The sequence below is a fragment of the Taurulus bubalis genome (assembly GCF_910589615.1).
Source record: "Taurulus bubalis genome assembly, chromosome: 16".
Classification (NCBI taxonomy): Eukaryota; Metazoa; Chordata; class Actinopteri; order Perciformes; family Cottidae; genus Taurulus; species Taurulus bubalis.
The window spans coordinates 17032044-17053336 of NC_136604.1; the positions used below are offsets into that span (position 1 = coordinate 17032044).

The 21293-nt window shown below is 39.0% G+C and overlaps 1 protein-coding gene across 1 annotated transcript; it reads right to left on the reverse strand.

Annotated features, from left to right (window-relative positions):
* Positions 1-9754: 9754 nt before the first annotated feature.
* edn2 (endothelin 2) lies at positions 9755-18467 on the reverse strand (the record flags this gene model as incomplete). The annotated part of the gene is made up of 6 exons (XM_079231700.1): positions 9755-9890; positions 16533-16628; positions 16740-16823; positions 17420-17536; positions 17677-17830; positions 18407-18467. The coding sequence occupies 6 exons, from the start codon at positions 18465-18467 to the stop codon at positions 9755-9757; spliced, it is 648 nt and encodes a 215-aa protein (XP_079087826.1).
* Positions 18468-21293: the final 2826 nt, after the last annotated feature.

The following is a 21293-nucleotide window of genomic DNA, read 5'->3' on the forward strand; positions in this document are numbered from 1 at the left end:
TTAAAGTCCAACAAAGAAGAAAAAAAGGACATTTTCAGATCCTCTAATGTTCTCCAATGTCCTCTAAGATCCTCTATCCTCTAACTCCTCTAATGTTTGCAGTAATCCAAGAACAAGGCATCGATGCCAGAGATGATACTGAAGCAGTTCAATTCATGTAATTCCGCAAAAATGTATGTGCCCTTTGTTTGCCTGGTATTATGAAGTAAACACACAGCAGCGCTACATGCTGTGAGAAAAGCTGTCGTCGGCATTCCCAGTCTGGAATTGTTATTTTCGTCTGAATACTCTGCTGACCAACTCGCCGTAGGAACTGTTGCGTATGAAAGAAAAGTCACACAAAAGCAAACCAGTGACCTTTAGATGGACTCAGTATAGTCTTACTGCCCCAGACAGGGCTCCCCGCCCTCTGACTGTATGTATTTATAGGAACTCTTGTGTTAATCAAAAGGGTTTTGGCTGGGTCACTGGCTGAGGCTGCATGTTTATGACAATGGGACAGATCTTTTATTGTTAAAATGCTGAGATAATAGCATTCAAGTGAATGAGGAGGTGATGGTTCTGAACATTTATTGACCTATATTATTAGGTTTATCCATTAAAATTGGTAATTACAAATCAAATGTAATGAACTTGTTCCACCCCACCAATGCATTTTCTATCAAATATCACATATTCTCCATGTTTCCAAAAGAGTTCAGAACTCATTTTAAAATGCTACTCGTCACTTACACATAATTACATTTTCTGGCTGAACTGTTAAGCCTTCATATGCCAGACAGAGGGCACCCTCGAATCTGTCTTTTAAAAGGTTTAAATTAATTTTGATATTATCAACTCGCTGCTCTGCATAGAGATATATTATATTCATTCTCTGAACACAGTTGAGCCTGAAATAAGAACTGACTGAGTCATTATTAGAAGTTATTATGGATACAGTACTTGTACTCGTTGTACTTAATCTTTGTACCTTTAAGATATACCTGTGTTGTTTTTGTTTCTAATGTGATCGTAGTACTTGGAACTGCCTCCCTTTGGTGAATTATCTGATCGATTTGAAATCCTGCTCAACTAATTATCCAATGACAAGTGTACTTCTGTTCAGATAAAGACAGCGTGGTGTTGAAATGTTGGTCTGTTTGCATTATTAAAGGCTGCAACTCAATCACTGTGCTCTGGTCATGTCCCCCACCTCAGCAAAACTGTACTTACAATTAACACACACTCTTGACTAAAATTACAAGGAATTCCTCACCGCACATTTAAAAACTGGCCTATCAGGACCCAAGCTGTGAAAATATGATTTAAACAAAACAAGATTTCCAGTATTGATAAACATTTAAATAATTAGGATCATGGCCCAAAACCTGCTACGGGCTGACCATACAATATAATTCCCTGTGGATATGTTAGTAGTCACAGAAACATTATGTTCTTGTACAAGTTGCGCATGTCCTCCTTTTTCTTGTGATTTTCCACGAGGCAGATTCATCCCATCATGGGTATGTTTACTCTTAAAGTAATTATCTGCCAATCAGATGGAGATCTTGCATGGAACGAGCTCATAATAAACTTAGAAACAGTAAACAAACAGAGGAAACCTGCCCCACTGAACCCAGAAAAGCCAAACTATAAATATGCTGGATAGTCTGACCATTTCATGTTGAATGGAGTCTGCACAATAGATGTGCTGTCTGATTAGCTACACCCACGTCTTCACGGATTTATAGTACAGCTCTCGCCATGTCTCTTTTTTAGCTGCATTTCCTGCGTGAAAAATGTGGTCTGACCATATAACTTATGGATGAATAAGACGGGAAAGGTGCTGATTAATATCTGCTAAATTCACTCACTAACTACTTGATGCAAATTAATAGATATATCTTATAGGAGCTAATGCTGCTCTCCACAAAAAGTCATGAACCACATCCATCATTCCTAAATGTAACGTTCGCAATAAAAGTAAAGTCTGTGTTTTTTTCCCTTGTTACAAGCAGGCCCGGAAAAAAATAGCTGTGCCAATTAGGCTTCATGGTCTGCAGTCTGGACACTGGTAATCGCAAGTAGGAGCCAGAGCTAAACATCTTATTTCCTCACTTGGCAAACATACATTTTATATATTAACTTGTGATGATTTTCATTCACAATTGGTGTGCCTTATATTGGATAGAGAGCAGGCAGGCTACAGTAACTAGTTTACCTAAATAGCTGTGTGGCTGACTATCAGCTGTTTTGAAGGTCAGCTAAGAAGCTAACAGCTAACCTTCAATTTATAGCATATTTTGTCTAGCCTGCATTTTATTTGCTCTTGCTCTTTCTTTCTTTGTACATCTTTGTATGACTAAAATAAAGTAAATCAAGCATGGCAGTTTTTCACAGCATTGAGCTCAATACATTGATCTAAAATCTTAATCTGCAAACCTAAATCAATCAATGGTAAAAAAAATTACAATATTTCCTCTTAGCTAAAGTAGCAGAAAAAGATAATACTCAAGTAAAGTGCAAGTACCTCAAAGTTGTACTAAAGCTCAATACTTAGGTAAATGTACTTGTAAATGTGTTTATTAGTATCTAAATTAAGATTTTGTTTGTGGTTTTGTTTTAGTCATGCCCAGCTGTCTCCAACAATATTTGTTCTATCTCGTATACCGTAGTAGTACTATAGTTGCAGCCTACGCAATACTTTGTAAAGAAATGTTTTGCACCCTCTGTTGGCAACACCTTTAAATTCTGAACAAAATGATTTTACATGTGTTTCCATCCTTCCTGCAGATTGGTAACAGGTGCAAATTCTTAACACTAATGTATCATCATGTAACAGATGCATACCTGCCATTACAGTGCATACTAAAAATACATTTGATTGGAGTTAATTACAGCCCAAATGTTGGTGATGTGTTGTTTAGATTATGGTATATAATAGACCAAGGCTATACATCCTTTCAGTGGTATTCCTGTTGTCAGAGACTCTCTCTCAAGAATAACAACAACTCATAACCCTGATTTGAAGGTGGAAAAAGTGACAGCAAAAACACAAATGTGGGTTATATTTGGTATCAAGGGTGAAACACTGTCCTGATAATAGAGCCGCCTACACTTTCCTTCTGTCACCCTGCAGGAAACGGACAGGAAAACAATACGCTCATCGCTGTGGACACAGAGGCTGATTATACGCTGCTGTATCATGGTTTCACTCAAACATTAGATAAGCCAATGCCAAGCAATCCTGAAAAACAGATTGTGTGTGGCATGATTATAATCCCCATTGCTGGCCTTTAGAAACTTGCACAACAACATCAATCTGTGACACGAAACACCGTTATCAATCACCACACAGGTTCATTCCATGTTCCACCAAATTAACTAATAATGCTACTATCCAATATAGCAAATTTCACATCAGTCCTCTGCAAATTAGGCCATGAAATCCTCCAAATGTTACTGCCGGAATGGGATGTTTGGTCAAAGCCATAACATGAGCAAGAGAAGTGGAAACTAATAAGATAAGACAAAGCTTGAATAATTGTGTTGTTGCAGCAGAAATACATATAATCCTCTTATTAAATATAATGTATTTCTACATAAAGTTAGCTCCAATTGATCTGTTAGACGAGTGGGAGTGGGTAATTTTCAATGCAAGACTTCATGTTTTTAGAATAGGAAATTATCCTCAAGTAAATGGTTTGAATACTTCCTCCAATATAATATGGTGAAGATTTCAGTAATTCTAATCAAACACGTGCTAAGTGGGGCTAAATTGTATTTATTGGAAAGTATTATGATTGGTTTCAACATGACACTTGTAACTCTTGCTCACATTCCCTTATGTGTGGAATGAGTATATTATTTTGCAGTGGTGGGCCGTCAGGGCCTGCTCAGCCTTCTCTGCTGGCCTAAACAGAATCACAAAGTTTAAATTTAAATTTTGTATTATTTTCTTTTATAATTAAAAGTTATATCTATTTTATAATGTAATTGTTTTTCACAAATAAACTACATGTATTAGAATTATTTTTTCCTATTAGCTTATTTTCTCGTTGCACAGCGCCACAATCAGCTGTTATATGGCATGCATAGGTACACAATCCACAGGCCCGCCACTGTTATTTTGACTTAAAAACTGAGGTGGTGTCTGGAGGATGAAACATTCCTTCACAAGACTTGGAATCATGTGAATGCTGTTGTTGGATCGGGCCGCTGCAGTTGTCTTAGCTTCCTTCTACTGAAACTGTATTGTTCTAAATTAGGCCCCTGAAAAAGAAATAGGAACCAGATAAAATATGAACAATACTAAACCACCCTAAATAATTAGGGAATACATTGGGACTTTTTTTTTTTATTGACAGCGGATTAAAGAACTGTGATACTTTGGGAGCTTGAAGGTTGGTATTACAATGTTTTAGGGATAAAAAAAAAAGGATGCAAATCTCACATGATGCAATCTCACCCAAACTGTAACTTCTCACACTTTTCTTGTCAGTTGTATCTATTGTCTTCTTCGCAGACTGTCTGCAGATCCATTATAATGTTGCTTTACAAAGTCTTAGTGTGAACGTATTGTTGATTGCTGTATTTTCCCTCTTCAATAGCTCTTTACAGAACTAAATGGTGCACAAAGGTGAACAAAGTGCTAGTAAACAAGAACAGTGGAGAGAATCTGCAGGAGACTAGTGCAAGCAAGTTATCTATGACTAGTGCAAGCAAGTTACCGCAGAAGAAACCAAATATTTTGCACAGATTCATTTTGCTGTACCACTTTCTGCTGTGACCTGGCTTTAACGCTGTAGAATATTGTGTGGCAGAGTGATTGCGATCACAGCTGGATCCAGTGCTCCTCTCCTGTCATCAGGAACAAAAAAGCCAGCCCCCCTGGGCGTCTTCGCTCGATGCAGCTGAGGATGGGTGTGTATACCTAGAGGAGCTGCAGCATCACGGAAACTTGATAAAATTGTTGCTCGGGGAAAAAAGGGTCTTTGTTTTGAAGGGAGATTCCTCAGACTATAATTAGTTACCCAAAGATCTGCAGAGTGTCAGATATATTTAGGCTAGAAAATTAAACAAAGGGGTCTGAAGTTATGGAATTTGTGAGAGCACAGATTGATAAGATGGAGGTTTGAGCTTGTGTCTGTGGTGTTTATAAGAGGATAAACATTCCCAGTAGGGCTTTAGATTGGTTTTCCCCCACATGTACAGTAATGACATGTTAGTAGTGTCTAGGACGGAGATGGAATTTATCCATTGGAATTAACATTCCTTTGTGAACAAGGTAATTGTAATGGTTTTACCCCCCACATTTTTGGATCAAGTACATGTTAAAAATGAAAAAAAGGGAGGCTGAGTTTTTTATTTAAGGATACTGGACACATTAAAACAAGATTAGATAGTATTGTGCTGACGATCCTAGTACAAATAAGGCTGCGTTAATAATTGAAGATTAGCGGCCTTATTGTGTTTCCTGTTGTGTTGAGTGTTACTCTTTTTCAGCAGAAACTTAAGTGCCGCAGGGATGAAATATTTGTCTCGGCCAAACCCAGAAGTTAACATTGCATTGGTTCACTTGACAAAAAGCCAAAGGGATTCGTCCATTGGATTTAGGATTATTGCAGAAAATAAACTCTCTGGGAAACACAAGTTTATGATATCTATCTATTTTATTCAGCAAGAATATCTTCACAAATAAACACCACTTTCATCATTTTTGAAGTAAACGCATTCGGCAGTATGACTTCATGTCACCACCACTAAGCGAAAGACAAATTTGACAGTCTTCTACGTTTTGTAGTCTCGTTTAGCCACTCCAAATTCACTATTGACAGATTTTGTATAGTAGAACAAAATGTTAAGATATCTTAAGCCTGACTTTATTTCAGACATCTAACCAAATATTCATTTATAGAAACCCTTTGATTTTGAGAGAGAACTAGAGGTGCAAACATGCTGACTTATTTCTCATTTTTAGGACTAATGCCTGCAGGACAATGCTAAACTATAACTCCATCACGTATCTCACCCTTAAATTACAATGCACTGATTAAACAAAGTTGATTTAGAGTCAGGTTTACTGTTTCCCTCTACATCTAGTATCCATAATGGCTCAAGCTTCATATTAAAGTACGTACAGACACGATTCAGATTGATCTCCCAGTCTCAGTCTAGGAAAGAAATGATATAATTCAATATTTCAGAAATGTTCTATAATTCAATATGTCATTTTTTTTAAAGGGATACCGCTTCAATTACCCCTTCTATTTTTTTGTCTTCCTACATTATTTAAGTTTTTTGATTTAGGTTGTAAAAAATGGCCACAGATGTGTTGCCTTGAGCAGTTTGAAGCTGAAAGTAAAACTGAAAACCAGAAATGTAGTCATGCCGTTTTGTTTTGTCTTGGCTCTTGTCAGCTTCCAAGAAAAGTACTTAAGAATGAAACAAATGCGGTTGTGATCGTTAACCAATAGAAAATATGAGTCAAATCACACTGGATCTTTGAGTGACTACAATACCATTTTTGGTGCAGACATTTTGACATATTTTGACAATTTGTCATACATGGGAAAGCACAGGTGTAAATGATACCACTAGTGATGGCTGCATTCCATTCAGGTGAACAAGTTCCACAGAGCAGCTATTGTGCGTAATGGCTCACTGTAATGCTTTACTGGGATGCCTGCTGAAACATCATTAATAACCCTGTTAATTAAAACACAAAATCTGTGCCGGGAAGGTGCATAATCCTCATACACATTCAAATATGCCTTTATTGGAGTCATTACAGTCAGACATCAATTCTGGTGTTTATCTGTGTTATCAATTGTTATTTATTAAACCACATCATCAATGAGCAGTACGGTTGTTCTGGTTGACAGAGTTCCTTCATCACCATGAACATACACACTGTAGTTTATTTCCCCACATGTATCGTCCTGCTGCCCAAAAAAATACTCAATAAAGCACTAAATGTGAATTCATCTGCAGTTGAAATACTTTCTCACCTGTTTAATTTCTGTTCTGCTAAAAACTACAGTGACCAGCTGTTTTAGGAGATTACTCTTAAAAATGGAAATATATCTCTGAACTATTTTTAGAGATTCATGACTGGAGCTCTGGGAGTGTGATGACATAGCATAAAGGCTGAAATAAGGACTCTGGACTTTCAACCTGGAGGCTGGTGTTTTGTGTCCCAAAGGTAAGTTACTGATGTTTGTAAAGTGTTTTCTGTACTCATGTTAAGTGTTTAGAGTTGGAATGAGAATGGGTTGGGTTTTATTGCTAGCTCACTTTTACCTACATATCCTAATGAGTTAATTCTCCAGTTTCTTATTATAATTTGAGTATTAGTATATTTCAGGAATGACTTCACCCTGACATCCTGGTTAATCGCCTTTTAGACAGAATTTCTCACTAATATTGGTGATAACTTGGTTAAAAGCAGGTATGGCATACACAAAACATCCTGGTTACTCAAGTGGAGCTGCCAGGATGATAAGAATCAATACGCAAAACAGTTTACTTGAAGTCAAAATAATTCCCGTAAAACCATCTATGACCACCGCTGCTATTTTTGAAGGTCACTGAGAAGGTGCGGTTCTCTTCTTTTAGTATCAGATGACAAAGAGCATGTCTTCTGGGGAATGTGAAGAAGGTTAATCTCGTGCACTGGGAAAACAAACACTGCTTTGTTGGATGAGGTGCGAGCCGAAGTCTGCGGAGGTCTGCAGGAGCGTGAGCGTCTCCAGAAGAGCAAACAAGCGCCGCACGCCTGTTGCCCCGTTTCAGGAAGATTAATGGACAGATCCACTGCATCACATTGATCCACTGCTCACTCGCTCACCCGCAGTCCCTCTGGCTGATTTATGGCCCTCTAATGTTAAATAGGTGAGGAAGCACTTAATAAACAACTGAGTGGATTCCCCTCACGTGGAGAGGAATGGGGGAAGGAATTCTTATCGCATGACTTCCGCGTGTTTGTCGGCAGGTGGAGATGAAAAAACTGCTTCCATTTTTGGAGATTGTCTGTGTCGATGACTAATTCATGAGTCAAGCGTTGTCCTGTTGTTTTGATTAAAGAATATATAAGTAGATAACCCCACGTGAGAGGAATGGGGGTAAAAATTCCTATCGCATGATTTCCATGTTTTTGTCTGCAGGTGGAAATGCAAAATTCCTTTTATTTGTTGTATTTCTTGGAGATTGTCTGTGTTGATGACATTATTAATCCATGAGTCAACCCATGTCCTGTTGTTTTGAATACAGAACACAAATGCATGACGTCGCTGGTGTGGAGTATTAAATATTAATCCACCCTCTGCACTTGTTAGAGCAGCCTCTCCCGATCCTGCCCTGCATTCAGAGAGGAGTTTGGTCCCTTGTGAACAGGAAGACAGTGTGTCAGCTCACCTTTGGTCTCTCTATTAGTGTGTAAGTGTAAAACTAAACAGACAGCCGTGTCTGACTGTGAAGAGTGTTCTCGGTGAGAATGTCAATCCTCTGTGAAGTCTTTCAAAGAAAGCAGTCGCTGTTTTACAAATTGCTCCCAACTGACTTCATCACTAAGGCCGAGGAAGCTGCAAATCAGTGTGAGCTGTCATAGCTTTCCAAAAACTCAGATGCATTCAGTCATGCATGGAATGGGTGTTGAGCTGAGGCCATTGATCGTCATTATACTCCTTCTATTCCACCATGACTGACATGTATATTGCTGCCAGTCACTTTCTACTGTCAACTATTCCAGAACAGCATCATTAAAGTTGTACAACTTTTGTCTTACAACTCTGACTGTACTTCCCCTCAATTGTGCAGCATATATTGTCTTTGAACATCTGACTCACAAATGGCACATTTTTCCATTATGAATGTATAATAGTTATCATGAAGCCTTTCAAGGACAGATACAGGAGACCATTCCTGCCCAGTGCAATACGACTTTATAATAAATCATCAACTTATAACCAACTATATAACCAAAATAAACCAACTTATGCTATATTTAATTGTCTAGAGTTTTCTGTTTGTCTTCTTTATGTTTAAAAGCATTCATGTTATTAGTATTTGTCTGTCGTATCCCAGCATCTGGTCCCAGTGGACGTGCATAACACTGTCCCTGCGTCCTCTTTGACTGCGACCTGCCACCATTCATCACGTATTCACCTGCTACATATTTACAATCTCTGACAGCAGATGAACATCGTCAGGTGTCTGAATGGCAAATTAAGATTTTGATCTGCCGTGTCGCACAGAGGACAGTGGCTGTTTACAGAGACACTACATCTGGCGTACGTGTGCCCGCACACAGATGCAGATCACAATCTAGGCTATAATGTGAAGAATGCCGTCCAGTACAGGCATGCCAGGGAGTTGTATTAAGCAATGCAGATGTCTTGTTTAAAGCAAGTGAAGGAATGTCTGGCGGCTTGGGGCCATTTCTGCAAAGAAAAATTACAGACAGGATATGTCCCCTGACTGCATATACGATAAACACTTTTGTCTTTGAATGATCTGAGTGCTGCTCCTTAATGAGGCTCACCTTTGAGCTCGGCGAGGAAGCATCCAGGAATGCCAGCTATTCAAAACATCGATGTCACTGTTTATTCTCTAGGCTGTGAGCAAGTTCTTTGAAGTCGTGACACTTGACACTTGAAACGACTGAAAGTTGCCCATTTATGCAGTGAAGCAACGTCTCCTTCTCTCCCTGGCCGAGCCGGCTTCCTTCCTGCTCGGTCCTGGCTGTTTGGTTTTGACTAGACTTCATGTTTTGGTATCAGCGGGCATGTTCGGACCGGCGGTGCTGATAGGCCAGTCTGTCCCCAGTCTGTCCCCGAGCCGCTCTGGTCGCAGCAAACAAAACCAGGAAGAGCAGGAATGTACCGACGGCGGCTTTTACTGTAATCGCAAGACTGCAAGTGAAAACACAAAAACAGTTGATGTGTCACAAAGGTCCATAGTGTGCAGAAAAATGTCCAAACATATTTCAAAATATATGTATTTTTAATTATCTGCAGTACCGCAACTTCACACACAATGATGATGATGTGATCTGACCTCCGCTTAAGGATGATGAGTCTGTTTTGGGAATGGAGAGAAAGCTCTTTTCTTACTTTTTAATACCTCAAATTCAGATTTCAACATTCTCTTGCAGGATTTAATTAAACAAAAAATAATTTGAATGGTAGCACATTCTGGTTCTGATGCGCTCAGTGGATTGTAAAGGTGTTCTTTGATACATGCAGAGGAAAACAATCCTGTCACAGTTTCAGGAATGTGTTTTTCCCCATCACCTTAGATGTTATCTCTATTTCTAGCCTGCATCACAACCAAAGTTAATTGTCATTTAAAGTTGGCCTTTAATATGATGAACGTGCAGCCTTTTCCTATGTTTGCCATAAATTGGGAGATATTTAATGTATTTCTTGTGTTTGGTCATTTTGGTGATGATATATATAACACACTGAGTGGATGCACCCACGTGAGAGGAATGGGCGTAATCAAATCCCATTTTTGTTTGTCTGCATGTGGAAATGCAAAATTCCTTTTTTTTCTCCTTTTTTGGTGATTTTCTGTGTTGACGGCTTTACCAATTGAGGAGTCAACCAATGTCCTGTTGATTTGGATACCAAACACAGATGCATTATGTCGCTGGTGCAGAGTATTAAATATTTATCCACCTTCTGAACTTGTTAAAGCAGCTTCTCCAGATTCTGCATTCACAGAGGAGTTTGGTGCCTTGTGAACAGGAAGACAGAGTGTAACGCTAAACTCAGCTCACCTTTGGTCTCTCTATAAGTGTGTCTGTGAAGAGTGTTCTTGGTGAGAATGTCAATGTCCTCTGCAGTCTTTTAAAGAAAGCAGTCGTTTATTTACAAATTGTTCCAAACTGGCTTCATCATTAAGGCCGCAAATCACTGTGAGCTTCCCAAAAGCTTTCCAAAACTCGCATGCATTCAGTCATGCATGGAGTGGTGCTCAGCTGGTAATGTCAGTTGGTAATGTGTTCTGTTATACCACCATAACTGATGTGTACCTCCATATCTACTTCCATGTCACCTTCAACTGTCAGCCACTCAAGAAAAGTAGAATAATAGTTAACTTTTTCTGACATGCTCTCACTACAGATCACCTTGGTTGTACAGTATATGGACACTGTCCATCGACACCACACTCGTGCACATTGGCATTCATTATTTTATTATACTATGCATGTATTAGGATAGTTTCTTGCAGACGAAATATTTGCCTCAGCAGAATATTAGCCTCAGCTTATCACAACTAAAGAAAGCTTATAGATGTAATACCGCTCTCCACCAGTCCCTAAATTAAGTTATTTGATTGCTAAATGCACATTAAGCACAATTCCCAAACCCCAAATGTGTGGATGCAAAAGAAAGCAACAGGCTGGGAGCACAGCAGACTTTCACAAACAATTATAATCACACGATCATGATTAACTATCAACCAGCATGCCAGGGAGAAAAATGGGGGCAACAACATGGAATAAGGACCTAAACAATCCAAAACAATGCAACTAGTGTTATGACAACAGTGTGATTAAGGATGCAATCTCAACCCCCCATCCAGCCCATATCAGTTCCCTTCGCAAACAGCAGACATGCTCCTGTTATTCCTTTGTTTCTTTTCCGCTCCCGGTTCTCTCCTGCGCTGAAGGAATTCGGGAGGAATGCAGAAAAAGCATCCTGTTTTCATTCTTAGTCAGCTTTTTCACACTCCGTAGTGGCCGCTGGGGTGTCTGAGTTCTTTCTGACGTCAGGGTAAATAACTAGGATGTCAGTAATGGAGACACAGTTGCATGATATCACTACTTTTTGCATCCTACAACACATCCACTCCTGGTCTTACGAAAACACAAGCCAGTTGCACTGCACATAAAATAGAAGCAAAAAACATCACATTAACCTGTGATCGACATTGAATAGTTTATTGTTGTTATCTGTCATTCCTTAAACACTTGACCTGTCACCTGGGACGTCCTGAAGATAAATGGAAGTCTCCGACATCCTCCACAATAAACTCTCTCTGCGCTCACGTCCCTCTTGCAGAACAGCCTATCTAAAGTAAACATCAGTGTATGGAGCAACAAGGGGACAGACTCAACACCATGAAGAAATAGCCACTGTGTACAAAGAAAAGGCTCTGTGTAGTAACCACACACTTCAGCATGTCAACTGTGTGCCTTTTCAAAGGTGGATGCATGAGGTGACCTTGGCCCTTAAATCTTTTTTTAAAGTAATCCTCATTCGTGTATCCATCAATTTAATTCTGTATGGAACAATATTGAAATTAGACTTTTGTTGAGCAAAATGTTTTTTATGTTCTAAAGTTCACCTCTTTCAACCCATTTTATACTATAGTCCTTTAAGATGCAACATTTATTGAGCAATGACCAACTACACCATGTCACCATTCTTCTTTTTTTCTGTGGCAATATTACAAACTTTGAGCAATAACAAAGAAAGTGGAGAAAAAACAGAAGAATAGCCTAACGCTGTGTTCACACCATGAGCGACACAGCAACAGAGTTCAAGTCAGTTTCAATTGAGGCCGGTGATGCGAAGCTACAAACTCACGGCCAACAGTTGCCGCTGTGTGATGCACGTGACGCGCTACAAATCAGAGTTGAGCTGCTCTCAACCAATCATATGTTTTTGTTTCACCCAGTTCCATTCCATCTACAAAACATGCCCGTAGCCAGTTCCCAGTGCTATTTGATGACAACACTGTCGGATAGGGTGCTTTTTTTTGAGTTTGTACCCATGGTGGAATTGCATTTATTGTAAGTAGCTTTGGATAAAAGCGTCAGCTAAATGAAATGTAATGTAATCATGTCGGTGACATGCTTAAAAAGTGCTTTCACACAGATAGAGAAGCGCATCCTTCCAGGTCTTGTCCACTTCCAGGACACTGAAGCGGGCAAGAAAGATCGCAGCTGACCCCTCTCACCCTGGACACAACCTGTTCGTGTCCCTCCCCTCTGGCAGGAGGTTGAGGTCCATCAGGACCAAGACCTCACGCCACACTAACAGTTTCTTCCCGTCGGCAGTCGGGCTCATCAACAGAGCCCGGGTTCCCCACTGACTGACTCTACCATCACAGGACTATTCTCGGACAATTCTTTCGGACCATTTATTTTTATTTTTATTCCTTTCTCTCCTCTTACCGGTCACTCCACTGCACACTTCATATAAAAACACTCATGCCACATACACTTAACTTTAACTTAAACACACATGTCACTTTAACATACACTTATATTAATGTTATCTGTTGTCTGAGCACTTTATCCTTATCTGATTTAGACATCATTGCACTGTTGCTGTCGTTGATTGTTGTTTGTCTCGTCTAAATGTCTAATGCATGCACCTTCCGCCTAATTAAATTCCTCGTTTGTGCAAACATTCCTGGCAATAAATGGTTTCTGTTTCTGATTCTGATCTTCATCTCTGGTCATTTGGGAGGATTTGACAACTGGACCATTTGTGTTAATTCATCCCAAAACTCCAGTTATTTCTGTTATTTTTCCTCCATTATCTCCTTTTCCCTTTCATATCTGTATGTTTATGCAACTCCCTGATGCGTGCAAAAGGTTTGCTCAAGTTGAAACATTGTCAATCACACTGACATGTCATTGCAACAATTTGGGTTTCCTTTTATTTCTTTAACAATAAATAACTGCATAAGTGTTATTAATAGGCTGCAGGTCCATTATGGTATAATGTAAAACAAGTAGAGTCAAGAGGGAAAAGAGCCGCATTATACAGCAGTGCTGCAAAGAGGTTTTATTGCAGGATCACAATGACATGCTCTTTTTAATATGGACCTAAAGTATTCTGTACTTTTTAACATATGTTGGTGTCTAAGTGACTAATGGGGGATAAAAAAAATTGAAATTGGTTTATTATTGAGCAAGAACGCTTTAGCCGACAGCAGCTAAACGGCCCGAAGCTCTCAAATGAGCTGCAGTGTAATCGATTGGGGAGATTCTGTTGAGTTAATGTACGTCCATAATGTTGCCAACGACCGCATTATGGAAAGGATCTACAGAGAAATAAAAGGCTTTTACCTTTCGCTTGATCCGGTCCACTTATAGAGGAAGTCAATTGATGGTGTGGAATTGCTCGATTACTTTGCAACCCATTTGGCGGCTGGCGGCAGCATCATTTCCCCTCAATGCGGGATTAGTTTCAAAAATTGGTAAAATGGGTTTACGGTTTAAATGTACTGCAAAAGTAGGATACAGCACATTGCGCTTTAATTTGATGTTCACTTTCTGATTGGTCAGGGGCAATCCCAGCATTAAAGGATTTAATACTTTCAGACCACAAATGCTTCGCACCAAAGCTGAGGCTAGTTTTCAAGAGGTTTTTTTTTGCGGTTGTGTAGCTAAAGAGTGTGTTTACGTGAACCAAACACATTAGATGTGAATTGTTTTTAAAGTGTGGGGCTTTTTGGTGTCCTTCGGGACTCCTGTTCACGATTATATTTCCACAATAACATATAAAACACATTATAATCATACATCATTTGATTTAAACCTCAACCAACATCAAATAAAGTTAGACAGCTATTAACCATCTTTTGAGGAGATTTTTTTACATTAAAGATTATAGGTATTTACTGGCCCATAACAACTAGTCTTCAAGGAATTGCAAAGCTTATTTTCTTCATTTTCAATTTCTTACTAGATGAAAGAAGAAGAAAAGATTTGGATATCATTTTTAAACGAGGTCAAGACAATATTAGACCTTAGTTATTTCAATCTGTTTCCTTTTGAACTACACCCTTAATGTTTAATGGTGTTCCACCCAGAGATAAGTCCAACCAGATTTAAGTTCTTAACAGTTAGGGTTGATGTTCATCGAACAGATATGAATACATTGATATAATATGTTGTGTACAGTGTCAGTATCTATTTTCCTAGAAGAAGTTCAGTATTTCTTTCGAGAATAAAATAAAAGTGAACATGAACCTGTGGTAAACTCTCTGACAAGATTGACAAGATCTGACAAGATCTGACAAGATTGTAAGTGCAAACTGCCATTGTAGTATCCCATAAGTTTAAACAAAAGTGTTTGCTGAAACATGCAATTTGTAGCTGAAGATGGAGTGAATGACACAGCAGTTAATTATCAAAGTCAAATAATAAAATCACCATTCTGCGACAGAATCGTTTCTTGAGTTTTTATTTTCTCATACAAAGTCCAGTGCATCAGTCATACAAATATAAATACATCTCTGAATAAGTTAGAGAATAAATAAATTATATATACAATTCAACATTTAGCGGTAAATAACCTAAGGTGGTAATGTGTTCATCATATACAGCATTGAGATATTTGAGGATGGATATTTTCAGGGACAAAGAAGCTTTATATTTCCATGTGTCTGTGAGTTGACTACAATCAAAATCGGCGGATGGAGTAAATGGTTTATGGCAAAGAAAAAAGTGCAGGCCACAGACAAATAGCTTTTGATGTGCAAAACACAAGTCAAGAGTCATTGTTTCCCAGTGGCTAATTACAGAGGAATTAAGTGAACATTTGTCAGGGGAGAAAAACTATTGTTGCATTTTTTGGCAAGCTGCAAGCCATTGAAACCTTCTGGCTTATCTTAAATCATAACATTGAACTGAAGCTATGCAATAAACACTAGACAACACAATAGACCTAATGTTGTTATTATGCTACCATAAAGTGAGTGACTATGTGTGTGTGTGTGTGTGTGAGAGCTGACAATACCTTGACCTTGTATAAAGCTAATTGTTTGTGAGATAAATCCCAAAGAGATGACCTTTATTTCACTGAGGCCATCTGAGCCAAGAGTGAACTAGCTGCCCCTTTCAAGTACTGCCTGATCATTAAAAAGCAATTTGCTTATTTGCCCTAAAGACTAGAGCAGCAGATTCCAGCTCTGATACAGAGGAATACAAAATATGAATATCAAGGACACTGGAGTAAACATTGACAAACAATTCCCAACTAAGTACAGAGCTGATATGACTCTGGGATATATAACGATTCTATAATCTTCAGTGGAGGTGAGTTGGGGATTTAAAACTGTCCAATCAGACGAGTCTCAGGTGTGCTCATAAAAACCAAAGAACCCTGGATCAGCGACTGGTTAGTCATTGTAAACTTTCTTGATGTGGTTCCCCAAAAGGACTGACACCAGCTTCCATGTCCTTGGCTTTAATGGATATTTTCTTGGCATCTGTTGTTAAGTTCAAAAAAGTTCAAAGAGAGTTCAAGAAATAGCTCTCCACGTCTCCACCCAGCATTGTTCCTGCTGTCGGGCTTTTGTCTCTTGGAGCTGCCAGTCCTCCGGAGCTCTGTTTTGTTGATCAAATGATTGATCCGCTGCCTCTTTTTCCTTCCATCTTTCCACCTCCACATCCCCGGAGCTGGTAAGTCTCTTGACACATTTCAAAACCCCGATGCAGGCATTGAAGGTAGCTGGAGGAGTCTCCGGCCCATGGAGGTTGAATCCATGGAGGTTTAACCGCTTCTGGTGTTTGCTCCGTCCTCTACCTCCTTGTTTTGCTACTCAGTCTGTTTACTCCTCCTGGGTTCTTGTTTGATGACAGGACCTCTTTTGCCATCGCAAAGTTGGACTTGACCACAGATCTGCAAAAAAGAACAAGAGAAGAACCGGTAAGCTTCATATGTTCTATACATGACCATCAAACACAGCACAATATGGATCTAAACTTGATCCTAAAATCCCTCTTCACGTACCTGAAAGATTCCAGCAATTTGTTGCTGTTGGTGCTTGCAGACTCCACCAATGGGCCCACGACATTCGTCCTTGGATTCTTTGATCTGTTAAAGGATGCAACAACATTAAAACAAGGCCTCAAAGCCAACAAAGCCTCCCAATGCCTCAGGGAATTAAACCTCTACAAACTGAAGATTTTGTCTGGCATTATTAGGTTAATTGAAGCAAAAGAAGTTCAAGGTCCAGTAAGCAATTTCCTTGGAATTCCAAACTAATATATCTCAAGATGCCTTATGGGCGGGAATGCAGGGCGCGCCATCCAAAACACCACCTAGGATAACATCTAGAGACGGTGACTAATCCATACTTGTGGTTTTCACGAACGCAAAAACTCAAGGATGCAACAAACATTTCCTTGAGCAAAATCAGTAATCTAAACTTTCTAAAAATAGCAGCAAGTCTAATAAACCTTTGTGATTTCGTTCAAGGCCTCAAAGGAAATGCGGGCCATTCTTTGCTCTATGACGACTACCCTTATACTGTGGTAACATTATCACGCACACAATCATTTAGCCTTCACTCTGACTCATTTTCGACATCAACATGCTTTGATACTATCGAGCATCCAAAGAAGCGCGTACGGGATCGGACAGTCTTGCTTTGCTGTAGTTCTGGGTGGATTAAGGGAAAAGGCGGTTACCTTGCATTGCAGAAGCCGGAGCAGGTTTTATCGGCTTGGTTGAGGCATTCGCATCGCTCTGCTGAACGGCGGCGCCGACGAGACAGGGGACTTCCAAGGCCATAAGGAAGGAGCTTACTGTTAAGGAAAACGAAACATATTAGGACAAGGTTGGAGAAAGAAGCCTGTGGGATCTGGAATTAGTTTCAACTACAAATCCCATTATAGTAGCAAAAACATCTCCCTCAGTGCATGTCTGAAGTCCTCTGATGCCTCACCTTGGTGTGTTGACCCAGATAATATCCAGGTGGCAGAAGTAGATGCATTCTTTATCATCCCAGCTGTTACAGGAGCAGCGTTTGGTCCTGACTCGGTGTTTGTGTGGAGCCTGAGCTGGCAGCTCTGCCCGGTCTGATAACGGGAGTCCACAACCTAGAAAAACACAAAGGATCCCGAGATTAAAAAGTGCCAACTAATCCTTTGCAGTATTGCAGTTGGTGACTATCACATGTACATTAAACACAAAGAAATCGCAACCTCATCTATGGGTGTTAACCCACAGATGAGGTGTGAAATCAAGGAACTTAATCCAAGTCCAACATCCCTGCAATAAGTGGTTGTATCAATAATGTGATTACTTTTTAATGATCGGTGAGTTATCAAAGGTAAATACATATACCATGGAAGGTTATCGACAACACAGTTATTGTATTGCACTTTCTGGAGTTACCGGGTGAGTCAGAGGCAGTTGTTTGTGATACCAGCAACTTCTTCTTTTGCTCAAACTAATTTGTGCTGTTTTTACCATTTTTATCACATTGCTTATTTTGGAAATCTTCAAACCCTCCTACCTTTATCTAAACCAGTCAAGAAAGAACTGATAATGCATTGCATGTGGCCCAAAATTAATTTATAACGAAAATGTATACATTGCAATCTACAATCTAAAAAAGTATTTTACAAAAAAAGGACTCTAGAATTCTAAGAAACCAAATAAAAGTTACTCACTCTCTTGCAGAGCCATGCAGATGAAGAATAAAGTCAGCGTCTTGCACATGAAAGAAGCCATGGTCCTCAATCTGTGTCTGATGTTCTGATGTGTAAAAGCAGCAGCAGTCAGTTGACGCGCTCCAAGAGGTGCAGACAAGTCTTTACACTGGACTGTGTTGAGGCTTAGGAGCTGCAACAGGTGCTTTGTGTTTCTTTCTTTCCAAGCCATCTACTTATACACCCCCGGCGAGTGATATCATGATGGCCCTCCTACCTCGGTGTTACACAACACACACTCTACCTGCCCTGCTCACATTCCAGCAGTGACCTAAACAAACAGTCCCGTCAGCGCCCCCAAAAGGCCAAGAAGGGCAATGGGAACATGTTGGATTTACAGGTGGTGGATCGTGGACTAAAGAGCCAGAAGTTCAGCATGTGGAATTGAATTGGAGTATTGAGTGTTTTGCTTTAGAGTAGTGCATTAATAATGTGTAAGCATCTATAATGTTGTCTCTGGTAAAGGTGGAGCTAATTTCAACTACTCATGAATACTGAGTCATCATCAATGATAATACAGAATATCTTACATTATTCGTTGATTTAAATCAAATACGTATTGAGTGAAAAAATACAATATTGGCTTGCAAAATGTGATGAATTAGAAGTACAAATGAGCAAAACAAATAAAATATTCAAGATAAAGTACCTCAACATTGGATTTAAGTACAGTACTTATTGCACTGCACCACTATTTTGTACATAGAGGATAAGATGAACAAACCAAAGCGAAAATCCAAGACAATTAATGTATATATATATATATAAACCGTTAAACTGTTTATACACATGTTCAAATCAATCATAGGCAGATTTAAAACTGTTTATAAATGTGTTCAAAGCATGTTTGGTTCTTTAGCTTTCAGTTGCATCTTATGGGCTTCATCAGACATGATGTTTTCTCAGTTGCCATGGAAAGTGTTCATCACTACTACTTTTTTATTTCATATTCATAGAAAATATGAAGGCATTTTTCATATATTTACAACTGTGCTTTACTGAATTATCTATCCACCATATACGGAAGCTTTAACAAAATGACTACTGACATTAATGAACATTTCATTAAAAAAAATATACAAACTATCCTTAAAGTTGCTGCTTGCAACTCCATGATACTGTAATAAAAACAGGTTGTGAATTCTAATTGGGAAATCAAGAAATCTGAAAACTGCCTCTCTTGATTAATACTATTATCTGTTGAAGCAGCAAGCTGGATGGAGCCTGTCATGCAGAATAATACAAATACTTTTATAAAAAAAAAGTCAGGCAGCAGACGACTGTCATAGAGACAGGAGGCTATGCGAGGCCGTGACCTGCCTTGTGTTTTTCTTTCCTTTTTCTTTTTCCAGAGGCGTCGGGCATGAATCGGATGAAGCTGGAGGCGGCAGAGGAAGAGATGAGCAGCGGCAGTTGAAACAGACGGAGGGCCTTGCGTGTGCCACACCGGCTGATACGAGGACGATGAAGTCAAGGAGAGCTGTTGGCACCCCCCGCAGGAAATGAAGATGAGGTCATGGCACAATCATCCCACTCGCCCCGACACTGTCACAGAAACCATATCTAAGCGTGTAACATGCTTTGACCTTCGTAAAGAGATACGCAGCCGGCTGCCACATCAGCTTTCTGTAACCCCCCCCCCCCCCCCCCACACACACACACACACCACAATGGATATAGTGCGCACACACACACACACACACACACACACACACACACACACACACACACACACACTCTGTCAGTTTACACTGCCTATCTCTTGACAGTGACAAAAACAGATATTATGAATTTGACCAAAGCTTGGCCACCCATACTGTCTAAACAGTTACAGTAAGCCATGCAAACACTCTTAGGGATGCTTTATTCTTATCAGCTATAGAATAGGTTATATAATTCAAATCCACAGGTCATAAGGAACTAATGAAGTGTGTCCATCTGTTTACAGGATATCACAGAGAAGAATGCATGAGTTGATGAACTTGGAATGAGACTCTATGCAAAGAACATGCATATGTATTTAAAAAAAAAACTAATAATGAATTGTTATTATTCTTCTGCCTTTAAAGGCTTCATATCACAACAATCAGCCAAGAAATGACAGTAATCACAATTTAAAAATTAAAAAAAGAATGTTGATACTCTATGCTGCAGATTGTATATTGTATACACGTTTATACCTATTACCCACAATTATCTAATCATTTAAACATCCTCATCTTAATGTCATCCGTTATCTTTATGTATTGTTAAAATTAACTATTTGACAAATTTGATTTTAGTCACACAAATGCATCTTTCTTAAATATTTTTATATGAAATGTATCTTTCTAGAAATATGTTAAACCATGGCTTCTATAAGGATCTATTTTTTAAGCTTCTATTTTTTATGAAACTGTTGCAACCTTTGTGTTCTATTATAAATAAAAATAAAACATGCACAGCTCGAGACAAATTCCTTGAATACATGTTTTTTTTCATTGAAGTTGAAGTACTTCCATCACCTAAATATTTTGTGTAAACTTAACCTCTTATTAGTGTTTCCTGTATACATATTATATGACAACAATAAGTATTGTAAAATCAAAGAACAAAGACCAATCAGTTCCATGCAGACACAGTCAATATACTATACTGTACTATATTTCCGTACTTTTGGGAGCTTTCTATAGGTAATTTTTCAGGTATATAATATAAATATTCCACACACTCTTTACCATACATGGTTTGAAGTACAACCAAAGTAGAAGCCAGACCCCCCAAAAAAGCAATAAAAAACAGGAAGGATTACTATTGTTCAGGTCATTCAAGTCAAAGATGGAAAATCTTGCAAATGTTGACGTATTTT